General features: G+C 37.6%; 1 protein-coding gene across 3 annotated transcripts in view; it reads right to left on the reverse strand.

Annotated features, from left to right (window-relative positions):
* LRRC36 (leucine rich repeat containing 36) overlaps positions 1 to 13,784 on the reverse strand; it is a 46,073-nt gene that overhangs the window by 19,992 nt on the left and 12,297 nt on the right. For all 3 annotated transcript variants that reach the window (XM_074314740.1, XM_019755716.2, XM_019755712.2), the window contains exons 2-5: positions 12,749 to 12,876; positions 10,178 to 10,370; positions 9,292 to 9,388; positions 6,941 to 7,029 (exon numbers count right to left, since the gene is read on the reverse strand). In XM_074314740.1, the coding sequence (XP_074170841.1) occupies positions 6,941 to 7,029; positions 9,292 to 9,388; positions 10,178 to 10,370; positions 12,749 to 12,876 (507 nt within the window). The remainder of the gene's footprint in view (positions 1 to 6,940; positions 7,030 to 9,291; positions 9,389 to 10,177; positions 10,371 to 12,748; positions 12,877 to 13,784) is intronic.

Consider the following 13,784-nt stretch of genomic DNA (forward strand, 5'->3'; position numbering starts at 1 on the left):
TGTGCTCATTGGCTAGCTGCATATATTTTTTGGAGAAATATCTATTCAATCCTTTGCCCATTCTCTAATTGGGTTGTTTGTCTTTTTGTTATTGAGTTGTAAGAGTTCTTTACATAGAATGGGTACTAGACTCCTGTTAGATGTATGATTTGCAAATATTTTCTCCTATTCTGTAGGTTGCCTTTTTGGTAGTGTCCTTTGAAGCACAACAGATTTAATTTTTATGAAGTTTAATTCATCTATTTTTTCCTTTGGTTGTTATGCTTCTGGTGTCGTATCCAAGATATAGGCTCACTGCTAATAAAGAAAAACTGACACCTTGCTCTGCTGCCATTATGACCAAGCATGTCATTTATCACAATTGGAAAAAATCAAGAAAAATAAGCAGTTTCTATTTTGATATAATTTTTTTCTTGTCTTATATTTCATTTTCTTCTTTTTCTTCAGATGTAAAAGGTACCCAGCACTTAATTCCAAAAGCAAACGTAATTATGACATTGTTGTCTAGCAGGTTTTTACACCCACATAACCAATGTGATAGAACCATAATTCAATAGATTTTTACCACTGAAAACTGTTTGATATTTGTAATGACAGAGAAATGGCTTTATAATGATACAGGTATAAAGAAATAATAGTTGGCTACTTCAACTACCAGTAATGATAGTTGGATGAGGCCCTGCTTCACATGTTTGGCCAAAAACTTGCAATCCATAGGAGGTTGAAACAGAGGTGCACTGCCCAGATCCCTTCCAAAGAAGGACTTGTTACCCAGATATGGGCAACAAGAGCTGTTGTGCTCTTGAGTCTGCCTCAGCTATAGAGAGCTACCTTTCCATAGGTGGCCTACATCCAGTGACTGAATGAGGCCCAGACATTTGCCTGGTACGGGACTTTCTCAGGGGGCAGTCCTCACTCTAGAGCTCTCCCTCTGCTCAAACTTCCTTCCTCTCTTTCCTTTCGGTGTTGATCTCTAATAAATATCTGTACCCTAGATTCCACTAAGACACATTTTTACGAGCAGAAATGACTTGTCTAGCACTGGTCTCCAAAATAAATGAAGCCTTGAGCCATTTCAAGTTGCTAATCCCAATGGAAAAAAACCTTAATCCCTGAACTTCTGAAATATTAATATATGATAACCATTGCAGATATGATACTCATGAAAGGAAATCGGTGCTTTTTATCCTACCATGAATAAACTGCCTGTAACCTCAGTAACCTTGTATTTTTTCCCCTTAAATATCTGATATTGGGGCAGCTGGATGGCTCAGTTGGTTAGAGCGCAAGCTCTGAACAACAGGGTTGCTGGTTCGATTCCCACATAGGCCAGTGAGCTGCGCCCTCCACAACTACATTGAAGACAATGAGCTGCCACTGAGCTTCCGGAGGGGCGGCCGGATGGCTCAGAGTGCGAGCTCTTAACAACAAGGTTGCTGGTTCAATTCTTGCATGGGATGGTGGGCTGTGCCCCCTGCAACTAAAGATTGAAAACAACGACTGGACTTGGAGCTGAGCTGCGCCCTCGACAACTAGATTGAAGGACAACTACTTGGAGTTGATGGGCCCTGGAAAAACACACTGTTCTCCAACATTCCCCAATAAAATTTACAAAACTATATATTTATATCTGATATGTCTTTTATTCAGATAATCAAGTCTTCTGAAGTTTGAACTCCCTAGCAAAACATTGCAGGTAAAAATACTTAATGTTTTAGCTCCAGGTTTTCTTCTCATATCCTCGAGGATTTAATCGATCTGTACTTCCTCATTTGCATTCACACTTCTTCATATTACTGCCTTACATCATGCAGGCCCTCATTGTCTCCCATCTGGACAACTGCCTCCAGTTGCTGCCAACTAAACTCTAGCTTGAATTATCTCCCTAAATCACGCATTTAAGCATGCCTCCCTTCTAAACCATATTTGTTACCATTTTCAAGAGAATAAAATGAAAATGGTTACGAAAGAGGCCCTTTGCAACTTAGCTTTTAGTCTAGCACCTTAGCTCCAGTCACAAACGGAATCAGTCTCCAAATCTGTCACCCCTATATTTGCTCCTGCTGTTCTCTCTGCATTGAATGCCCAACTCTGCCCACTGAAATCTATTTGAATGCCTAATTTACGTTTCCTCTTTCGTGAAAGCTTTTTCTAGGCCCCTAGTCTACACAAACTGCTATTGCCTATCCCCTACCATTCTTTATCTCTGCCACACTCAAACTCTTGTCTCAGCCTCACTTGTACCTAGTCAGCTGTGATAAATCTCTCTGGACTGGGAGTATCTGAAGATTTGACACTGTTGTTTCATTTTCTTATGTGCCTACCGTCTAATACAGCATCTGTCCAGTACATATCCCATTGTTTGCTGAATTGCTCTAATTTTCACTGTGGCAAAGATTTCCAGTTGCTGCCCACCATATCCATCATTCACTGCTTAGAACACACCCCAATAAAAGCCCTAGACTGCCAACATGTGGATTTCTTTATGAGAGAGAAATTAATTTCTGGCCACTATTTGGGGAGGTCTCTGCTATTCCAATCCTGATTTTTATCCAATTAAAATACCATCATGGCTCAACCCAGAGAAGACAAGGAGCGGCAGGTTGAAATGGGATGGATTTCAGTGAGTTATAAAGAAGACAATGACGCATCTGTTAGACTCAGGAATGAGCCACTGAGGGGCACTGGTGAATTTTTCTTTGCTATTTAAAAATAAGATATTCATTAGATCAGTAAATTTTAGGTATTATTCTCTTTAAAGGCAAAAGGACTTGGCTAAAAGAGAAAGCAGGGCTCCTTTCAATGCACAAAGTACAGGTGTTACTATATGCGTAGGCTACAGGATACATGTAAATTATCTTCAGTAAGGTGTTCATTGCTCTCCAATAAGCTGACCTTTTCCACCCAACACGAACCTTCTGCCCAAACTGTATCGTCACTCAACTGTCTCCATGACCTGCAATGCTCATTACCACTTTCACACAGCTGTTCTCACCAATCTCATCAGCCACAATGTCCTCCTGTCAGTCCATCCCAGGGCGAATGGCTTTGTTTCCACATCTACCACAAACGCTTTCCCCATCTGCTCCTAGCACACTGAGATTCTATAGCATGAAGCCATCCACATCAGTGTTTCTCAAACTCAATATTCTCATAAACTCTAAGAATATGAATCCAGTTTGAGAAACTTCAATTTAAAAGTCTCAGTATATAAAAATATATTTTAAAAAGCAGATCGTATTGGGTGACAGTTGGCAGTTTCTTACATAACTAAACGCTTGGGTATTTATCCAAAAAAGTTGAAAATTTATGTCTACCTGCACATGGATGTTTATAGCAGCTTTTTCCATAATTGCCAAAGTTTGGAAGCAACCAGATGTCCTTCAGTAGGTGAATGAATAAACGTGGTACAAACAGACAATGGAATATTATTCAGCACTAAAAAGAAAGGAGCTATCAAGCCATGAAAAGACCTGAAGGAAATTTAAACACATATTACTAAATAAAGAAGCTAACCTGAAAGGCTATATAGTATGATTCCAACGATATGACTTTCTGGAAAAGGCAAAACTATGGAGACGAGGAAAGATGGCGGAGAAGGAAGCATGAGGCATCTGACTCCCATCTAGAAAACAACTGCACTGGTAGTATCTACCTGATATAATTATTCTGGAATTCTGGAGCCTATTGAAGGCTTGCAACTTGCAGGGAAAAGCTTGGAAAGTAAATTGGTGTGTTAACTTTGGTCAATTTTCGCTCTTAGCACACTGGCAGCTACCCATGCCCTACCCTTCATACAAGAGAATGAAGTTGGATCCTTACCTAACACCACATACAAAAATTAGAATGGATCAAAGACCTTAATGTATGACCTAAAACTATAAAACTCATAAGAAAATAGAGGAAATGCTTCATCACATTGGATTTGGCAATATCTTGGATGTGACACCAAAGGCAAAGTAACAACAAAAAATGGACTTCATTAAAAATTTAAAATTTTATGCATCTAAAAACAATATTCACAGAGTAAAATATACTATTTCCAGAGTACATAAACCAGAAGATAAGTTATGTGGTATACAAAAAAAAAAAAAAAGAAAAAATTTTTTATTGAGAAATCAAAGAAATTTCACTAAAAAGGATAGACTTTGAGTTGGGTCATAAAGAAAGAGTAGGATTTTGATTAAAGCATTCTAAGCAGAAAGGACAGCATTAGTTCAGGGGCAGAGGAGGGAGAAAGCAAGAGCTATTTGAGGAGGAGGGAGTGGTTTAGTTTGATTCAAACACTGGACATGGTAGTTGAGAAATAAGAGATAAGGTTTCAGAGGTTAGGCTGAAGAGATAAACTGTAGGCATTGTTTAGGGGAGACTTGTATGTCAGATTAAGGAGTCTTAATTTAGTAGGTGAGTGGGAGCCATGGAAGTTTTTGATCAGGTAAGTGTAATTATCACAGCTGAGTTTTAAGAGAATTAATCTGACAGGAAAGTACAAAATAAACTAAAGGAAGAGGCTGGGAGGCAGCAGGGTGTAATGGTTAAGGGGACTTGGGTGACAGATGGACCAGAGTTTGCATCCCAGCTCTGCCACTTACTATGTAACTAGAGTAAGTTATTTCATCTCTTTGGGTCTCAGTTTCCTCACCTGTAAAACAAGGATAATTATAACCACCTTCAAGGTGGTTTTGAGGATTAAATGAGATAATGCACAGGGTCTGGCCCAGAGTTTACACTCAGTAAATGATAGCTGTCAAGCATGCCTGTTAAGAGACTATTAGGAAAGGGAAAGGAAGGCTTGCCAATTGTGGATCACACTATAGAGTATGAACATTCAGCTGGGCTTTAGGGGAGAAGCAACATCAACCACCAAGGTTCTGAGCCTGAGTAATGGGAAAGTGGTGGTAACACTGATGAAACCCTAGGGGCTGTTTAGAGCTGGAGGAAAGTGGTTCGTTTGGTTTTTTTAACCTGTTTACCTTGAGGGACTGGAGAGTTATCCAGTGGTGATTCCAAGTGTACGTTACTAGTTGGTCAACAGAAATGGTGACTGGTGCAGAAAGAGACTGGTATAGGTTGTCAAAGCTAGACGATATGTTTAAGAGTCATCTACAGGGAGGCAATAAAGCAAGCTGTGGAAGTAGATGAGATCAATAAGGGCAAAGAGTAGAGAAAGAAGACAGTCTGAAGACATAGCCAGGTATGCTTGTTTTAGCGGCATGAGGAAAGAGAGAGGAACCCTTGAAAGAAACAAAGACTATGTTGCTGGGAGGGTCAGATGAAGATCCAAGACAGTGGAATCTCCCTGCCTCTTTATTCTAAACGATTGGTGAGAAATGAGTTTTGAACAATGGAGCTAGTGAACTGTTCTCCAGAAAGTTTTCTCCTAGCCTGTGACAGTACCATTAACATGGAATAACCACTTTAGTCATATTGAATTACCAACAGTGCTTACAGGCCAACACTCCCCAGGGATTGAGCACAAACAATTTTCAGTGGAAAGCAAAGCTGTTTAACGTTTCAAAATAGCAAAATTGATTTCATGTTAAAAAAAAAATCCAGGCAACAGCTGGAGCTTCTAAGAACGTTTAGAAATGGGCCCTGTGTCAAGTAAAGCAGTTGATTCTCAGTAGAGATTGTGTACTTTTAAAACATTTGAATTCATCGAGTGAATCTTTGTATGGGCTAATGATGTAATATGACATAAATCAAGTTTAATTCAGTTCCTACAAAAAGGCAAACTATGCTTCAATGTATCTTTGTCTTTCTGGGAATGAATATATAAACGCTTGTACCTACAAAAATGACAGGGAAGCTGTATACCAAATCAACTGGGATTCTCTTTAGGAAATAGGCTTATGAGTGATTAAATTGTTATGCTTCATGCTTTTCAATATTTTCCAAAATTATTACAATAAAATCTCACCAATTTTGAAACATAAAAAATGCTATTTAAAATGAAATAAAGCAATGCATGGTCTATGAGACTTCCAAGAAAGGAAAGTAAAAACCATACCTCACTATGGTTTATTTTACCATGAAGTACTATGAAAATGACTTGTCAATAAATGATCAATATATTTAAGAATCACCTACAGGGAGGAAATAAAGCAAGCTGTGGAAATAGATGAGCTCAATAAGGGCAAAGAGTAGAGAAAGAAGAGAGTCCTGGATAGATAAGAAGTCAGGAAAATAAAATACTGTATGTTATAAACTGAAAACCCTTAATGTCTAAACTACACAGTCAATCTATTAAAGTTATTGCTGGGATTTTAAGGATTGGCTTTTAGAGTTTGTATATAATTCAATAGATCCTCGAAAGGGACAGAGGCCTCCACACAGAAGAAAGTTTTCTCAAATAAAAGGTCATCTGATGAGTGCCAGGTTAATCCATAAGGGTCCATTGCATTGCAATTTCTCTAGTAGAAAGCTGTCCGCTAGCCTGTGGCACGACCATTAATGTGGCATAACCACTTTAATCAAACCAGATTGCCAACAATGCTTATAGGCAACACTCTCCAGGAGGACAGCACAAACACAGGAGATTCTGCAGCTGCCAAGGAGGGAATCCCAGAAGGCCCAGGATGTGGGCTGCATTGATGTAGATGAGTCATGGTCTCTGGCTGATGAATAAATCACCTTAGCAATGCTAAGGGGTCCGTGAGGACTGGCAATGAGATTTTCAGGATGTACTAATGATGTAAAATGATACAAATGAAATTGAACTCTGAGTACAGCTTGTGCTTTGATGGGTTCTGGTTTAGGCCTGTTCAATCAATAGGGCCCTTCTAGCAGTGAGAGAAAGGAGGAAAAACAGCCAGTAAGTCTTGTATTTGTTTCAAATCTATGTTATTTCTTAAACTATCCTGTCTTCATCCTGCCCCACATTGGCCACAAAAGCTGAAACAGAGTTTTAATCATTTGAGATTAGAGAGAGAAAATTTACCAGTTTCAATCCTGTTATCAACATCAGCATTGACTTTTGATGCAGAGCTCTCATCTGTCACACAGTTTTTCATTGTCTTCTCCCTAGAGCTGCCACATAGAATAATTTATTTAAAACTCGAAAGAAGCCTTCTGAGATCACCAGTAAATGCTATTTAGGAAACACTAATTCATGGTGACCACATTTTAAAATGCTCTAGAACATATTAATTTCAAATATTTCCTTTAAAGCCATTTTTTTAAATCACATTTTTACTGGGAATCGGAGAGAGAAGGATGCTATCGTTCAGCCTTTAAGGTATGAAAGCCAGAAAACTCAGAACTTAGACACTCTGTTTTCTTGACACAAATTTAGGTCTGGATGATTGAAGGAATAAAATAGTTTATTTTGAATTAAAAAACTCAGGACACAGAACGGAAGGTTCTGCTGCCAAGAAGTATAGTGGAGACAACTATAGCATTAGTTAGAAAACAGACAAGAAAGGCAGGTATTTGCACGTGACTGATGTCCTCTAGTCAGATTGGGAAGTACAGTAAGCACAGACAACTAGACTATGAGCCAGGCACTTTACACCCACCATTTCATTTAGTCATAAAAGCTCCCCTATTATCTATTATCTCCACTTATAGACTGGGGGAACTGGGACTCAGAAAGGCTTGACAAAAACTTGAACCCAAGGTTGGAGAGCTTGTAAAATAATACTGGGCACTTGAGTAACATTTTACCCCTGGTTTTGCAATCATTATATGATAATAGAAATATGATGGTACTAATTATTTGCCTTACTAGAAAGTTTATTCGGTTATACATTAATTCCTCTCTGTATTTCTATCGTAAACTGAGTACCCTAATGCATTTAAAATGGTAGTTTACAAAATATATATAAATCATTTTTTAGAAGCATCCTATTTCGTTCTACTGCAGAATGAACTTTATATAAATTAACCTCAATACACCTGACTTCAAAAACAGAGAACTAAAAAGAAAATAGGAAACTAAGGATGCTCTCTGAAGGTTATATTATAAAACATATTAATATAATGGATTCAGAGCAGAGATAGGCAGAGTCACTGGAAAAGAGAAGGATCTCGGGTCAAGAGGCATTGACTTCTTTCATTCATTCATCATTCAACAAATCATTTCTTAGCACCTTATATGTGCCAGACACTGTTCTAGGCACTAGGGATACTTTATAAACAAAACAAGCAAGGTCTTTGCTCTCTGGGAGCTTATGTTCTAGTGGAGGGGAAAGGTAATAAACAAGCAAACAAATAAAAAACTCAATTGGGGAAAGAATAAAATTGCGGCGATATGTTCATGACATTAAATTTAAAATAGTATGTAGAGGAAGCAATTACTATAAAGTAAATATGTATTTATTAATTTTTAATAGATTTACATGTTATACACTATTAAATAATAATATTATTATATATAAACATACACACATACATATATCTAAGACTAAAAGGATATTTACCATAATATAACTTGTGTTTATTTCTGGGGAGTGGGGTTATGACTCACTATTTTATTCCTTGTTTTTTTGTGTGTACTTTTCAAATTTTCAACAATAAACATGCATTACTTTTATCTTCAGAAAAAAATATTAAGAGCTATATCTACATGTGTCTATAGGTACACAGATGTCTGGAAGGATGTACACCAAATATTGCTAGTAGTTAACTCTTGGTGGCAGAATATGGGGTGATTTTGACATTTTTCAACTGTACTTTTCTGTATTATTTAAATTGCTTGTAATGGACTTCTTTTTTTCAAAAATAATAAAGCTACTTAAAAAAAGGGGGCATTTTGGAGTAGAAGATATGGTACTTTATTTTGACAGGAGTTTAGAAAAATCTACCACTCACATACGTTAGAGCTTCAATGTCTGTTTGCTTTTGGTTTTGTAGAGAAATATTTCTCTTATCATCCTTTAACAAATTTATCTCTAATAACCCTGCCCATGGTAACTAATTTTCCTAATTCAATAGGAAAAGACTATGTACTGATTTATAACTCTACCAAGAAAGGGTATGTAAACATTTATGGATGACAAATTATCTCACAGTATATCTATCTATAAGCTTTGAACAACAACTTTATAGAATTTACAACAATTATATCCAAAGCAGACCCAATAGTTTAACAAAGCAGGAATGTTCCCACTGAGGGCCAGATTCTCATCCCACATAAACCACAATATGTTGAATATATACTTTTATTTCTGATCTGAGGATTCTTACAACTTGTGGAGATTTCTGCTAAAAAATTAGGAAAGTTAAGCAGGAATTCACTACTCTCTAAGTCCAGAGAATCAAACTAAAACATTTTTTGCAGAGTCTTCTTACCTTTTTTCCACCTCTAAAAGAAAATTTTCACTGTTGCCCAACTGACTAAAATGCAGCTTGGCAGCTTTTCTCTCACTTTCTCGTACGGCTCTGTCATCTGGAGGCAAAAACCGTGATCTGAGCATGTTTCTTTTTTGGAGTAAACAGTAGTGAATCAGAAAACTATATTCACAGAGTAAAAACCAAAGACCAGTCTTATGTTTTGTTAGAGACAGGTCACAAAATAATGCTATTATGTTGTCACTGGAGCAAGTAGTAACTCAGGGAGACTACTTGATACCATAGCAACAATTGCCACATAGGTGTAACTACCCCTGCAGGAAAGGAGAGCCCAGGCAGCAAACAATCCAAATGGCCCAATCATAAAGCTGAAAGTTACTCCATTTCTGAAAGACTTCACTTAGTTTTCCTATAATAACTTTCCCAGGGGCATGTGAAATAGAATTTTATATCAATAAATGTATGCCCGACAATAAAATTATAAAGAAATACAGACTAGCTCATTTGAAGGAATATTTCTTGTTCCCTGCCAACTGAGTCCCAAAGATTTGTTGCATTCATTTGCTATTGCTAATGCAGTTGCAAAGTTAGGGAACCTGAAAAAATAAATCTTCAACCTGGAAACTTTTTGTTGGGGAGGAAGTGGTGGTGAAACCATCAACTGAAGAAAACTAAAGCTGGAAGTAACTGATAAAATCATAGATTGTCATTCAATAAACAATTAAAGGACTCGTCATACATCCTGCCAACAAAAGAGTTACATAAATATTGACTAATAAACAAATATATCCTGCCAGTGCACAATCTGGGCCAACATCCAAAAGGTAAGGAGGCAGCTGGTTTAAAGTGAGATTCTGGGGCAAGGAACAGGGGAGGAGGGTCTCACCCAGTTTCTCCAGAGTTTGTAGTGTGTACACAGCAAAGAGCCTATAATCTGTATCTTTCCGGACAACAGGATTGAGTCTCAAATCTAGTTCTTTGAGGAAGGGTAAAGGCTGTAGGCGGGACACCTCCACTAATGAAGGAATGTTGTTATAATATAAATTCAGGTCTTGGAGTGAACATAAATACTGGATGCCCTGTAAAGAAAAGACCACATTATGAAACTGCACATTGAAAGGGACTAGGAATCTCACAAATAAAGGTGGAATATATATATATATATATATTGCTTTCCATCTTTAAACATGTAACCCAAGTCATCCAGGAGAAAGGCAGGGTTGAAACTCCCATTTAGTTTCCTGAGAATAAGAATACTGCAGTCCATGGGTAGTGAAAGTTCTATCTGTTAAATAGAACATTCCTTGATTTACAAGAGGAAGGGAGGCAGGCAAAGAGATGGTTCTGGGGGAGGAGAGGGGCATGGTTAAAAAAAAAAGTGTGTGTGTGTGTGTGTGTGTGTGTGTGTGTGTGTCTGTTGTGTCCTTATATCTCAGTGTGTCACTTTTAAGGTTAATGGATTACATAAAATAAAACAATGCTCTCTCCAGGTCTTCCCTTCTGGACCAGTCTGGAATCCCTCCTGTCGTTGTTTCCCCTTTCAGAGTTACTGCTACCACACCAGCAGGTTCTTCCTTCCTCAGTTCTTTCTGTGGATTGAGCAACCCACCCTTCCTTTATCTGGCAACAATAGGATTAGGGCTGGGAAACTCATAGGAAAAGCCACAATCTTCCTCCTATGCTGAAACCTACGGTACTGCTGAAGATCATCGTAATTTTCATGTGTTTGGCTAGTTAGCTGCTTTTGCCCAACACTAAATTTCAGAACAATACTTCGAAACACGTATATATACATGTATAATCATATCCTTTTAGTAGTAAAAATGCTTACCACCAAAGGAACTCTGTCATTGAGAGTTATTTCAGAAACGTAAAATTATTTTCTATCGTGTATTTATGAAATAATGTTTTTATTCTTCCCTCATTTAAGATTGCCATTTTCTTATTGCAGACAATTTAGAAAACTCAAAGATATATACAAAACCTTTCCAAATGGAACCCTTTTACACTTTGATGCATTTCTTTCTGGCTTTTTCCAATTCCATTAACTTTTATATTATGAAAGGGCCTGTGGTTAGAACAGTTATCAGTGCCTTTGGCCCCTGGGGACAGTACACCATTAGGACTGTCTTTAAATGTGTCTACTGCCCCAGCTCCAGTCATCTTTTAATGTCTGTTAGTGTAAAAGTCAAGGAAATGACTTCTAACATCCTCTCACTTTCCCCAGTTGGCATGAATTCATATATTCCCCAAAGTTACACCAGAAATAATCACAAAACATTTTCCCCCTGGAAAAACTAAGTAAAATGATACAGAGTGGCTAGAGATAAATATATGCAGATAAATCATAGATGAAAAAAAAAAAGAGAAAACTAACATTTACTAAGTGCTTCCTATGTACCAAGTACTGTATGTACCAGGAGTCTCACATATGTTATATGTGATTATATATGCTAATTTGGTTAATCTTCACAACAGTTTTTTTGACCCATTTTGTAGAAATGAAAAGAAAGAACTCATAAAAACAAATTACAGCAATGTTCACTGAAAGTCTTTAGCCTGAAAAAGAACAAACAAATAAAACTATATGTGAAAAAAGGAGACCTAAGCAACTCTGAACTAATACTTTCTGAATCTGATGGGCCAAATACAAATGGGTGCTATCAAGTAGTCTAAAGCCCTAGAGTTTATGCTTTTAGAGTCCTATGGTAGTTGGAAATTTGATCTTGCTTGGGCTTGTAAAGAAGGGCTTTATCAAGACAGGGACATACCTGGGCAAAACGGGAACATGTGGAAGAAGCACCATTTGGGGGTCTACCAAAAAGAAAACAAAACTTTCCTCTCTGTGTATGCATGCTTACGCCTGTAGAGCTCTGGATGTGTTTACTAGGCCTCGCACATTCTGCTCACTCCTGTTCCTGCCTAATCTCCTACACAGCCCTCTGCTCCACCATCCCCTGACCTGGTAATTTTTCTGTTTTCAAGATCACCATTTCCTCCTCCTCCTTGAAAACATCCACAGTACAAGTCAGTCCAGGGTTTTTCATGTGTCTTCCATGTACCAACAATCAGCAATATCCCCTGGGTATGTCCTAAGCCCACCTCAGACCTTACTAACTCAGAATCTCCCTCAGAGTAGGGGCTAAGAATCTGTACTTTTATTAGGTGCTTCTCCTTTTTTTTGCACACGTTAAAATCTGTACTATCACCTTGCGATAGTTTAATACAGTTTCCTTGAGTACAAAAGAAATTTTCCCCAATATTTTATAATAAAAAAATTCAAACATAGAGCAAAGTTGAAAGAATTTTACAGTAAAGAATAAAATTTAGTTTGGAAATATTTAAAAGGAAGATCCTATATTCCTCAGGCTGACATTATCAATCTCTTATTTCTTCCCATCAAAAAATAAGTAAATTGGGCTGAACTGGCTGGGCATAGAATACAGAACTTACTTACCTTCAGGCTAGTGATCAAATTTCTTGATAAATCTAAGGACCGGAGGTTTTTAAAATTTCTGAAGGCATCACCTATGGAATGGATTTTTCCAGCATAAGATCCCTGCAATGAAAGAGACTCCACCAGTTCTGAAAAGAGATCAGCAGTAGATGTATTATGACCTCCGCCTGGATAAAGAGCAGAGGCAGTGAAAATAGGCCATCCTTCCTCCCGTATCCCATCTGTGAAAGGCCCTCCATCCAAGGCTCATAAGATCAGATCTTCCTTTTAAAAGCAGCAATCCAGTCTAATACAGTCATACCAAACCTTGGTTTTACAGAACCCTTGGGTTTCTCTAATTACCCTGAAGGATGTAGTAAAAGTCTCCAAAAGTTCTCAAAACAAAATTTTAAAAGAAATTCAGATATCCCACTGCAATGATTTAGCCCTATAGATAATACTCACAAGATTTTGCCAGGATATATAATATATGTTATACTACAAGGATTCAGTTGCAGAAAGGTTTTAGGAAGAAAGGAAGGGAGGGAGGGAGGGAGGGAGGGAGGGATGGAGGGAGGGAGGGAGGGAGGGAGGGAAAGAAAACTGTCAAAGGGTCCATCAATAGGAGAGTAGAACTAGATATCTTAAATAACAATATATTGATATAATGGATAATGTACTATATCTGTGATCCTGTACAAGTCATTTAACTTCTCTGTGCATTAGTTTCCTCATCCGTTAAATGAAAATAATCACTGTACTTAACTCATAAGGTGTTGTAGGATTAAACGAATATATGTACAAAACTGAGAATATACCTACCAGACACATGGTGAGTGATGTATATATGTATGTGTTATTGAATGTTATGCAGTCATTAAAAAGAATGAGGTCAATTTGTAAGTGCTCATATGGAAAGATCTCCAAGACATTAAGTGAGGGGAAAATGTTACTGTGTGTGTGTGTGTGTGTGTGTGTGTGCGAGTGTGTGTGTGTGTGTGTGTAACTGTGTAGATAGATACATTGATGTGTCAACTAAACTTCTAACAGCACTGAA

Source organism: Rhinolophus sinicus, linkage group LG11, assembly GCF_036562045.2.
Source record: "Rhinolophus sinicus isolate RSC01 linkage group LG11, ASM3656204v1, whole genome shotgun sequence".
NCBI lineage: Eukaryota > Metazoa > Chordata > Mammalia > Chiroptera > Rhinolophidae > Rhinolophus > Rhinolophus sinicus.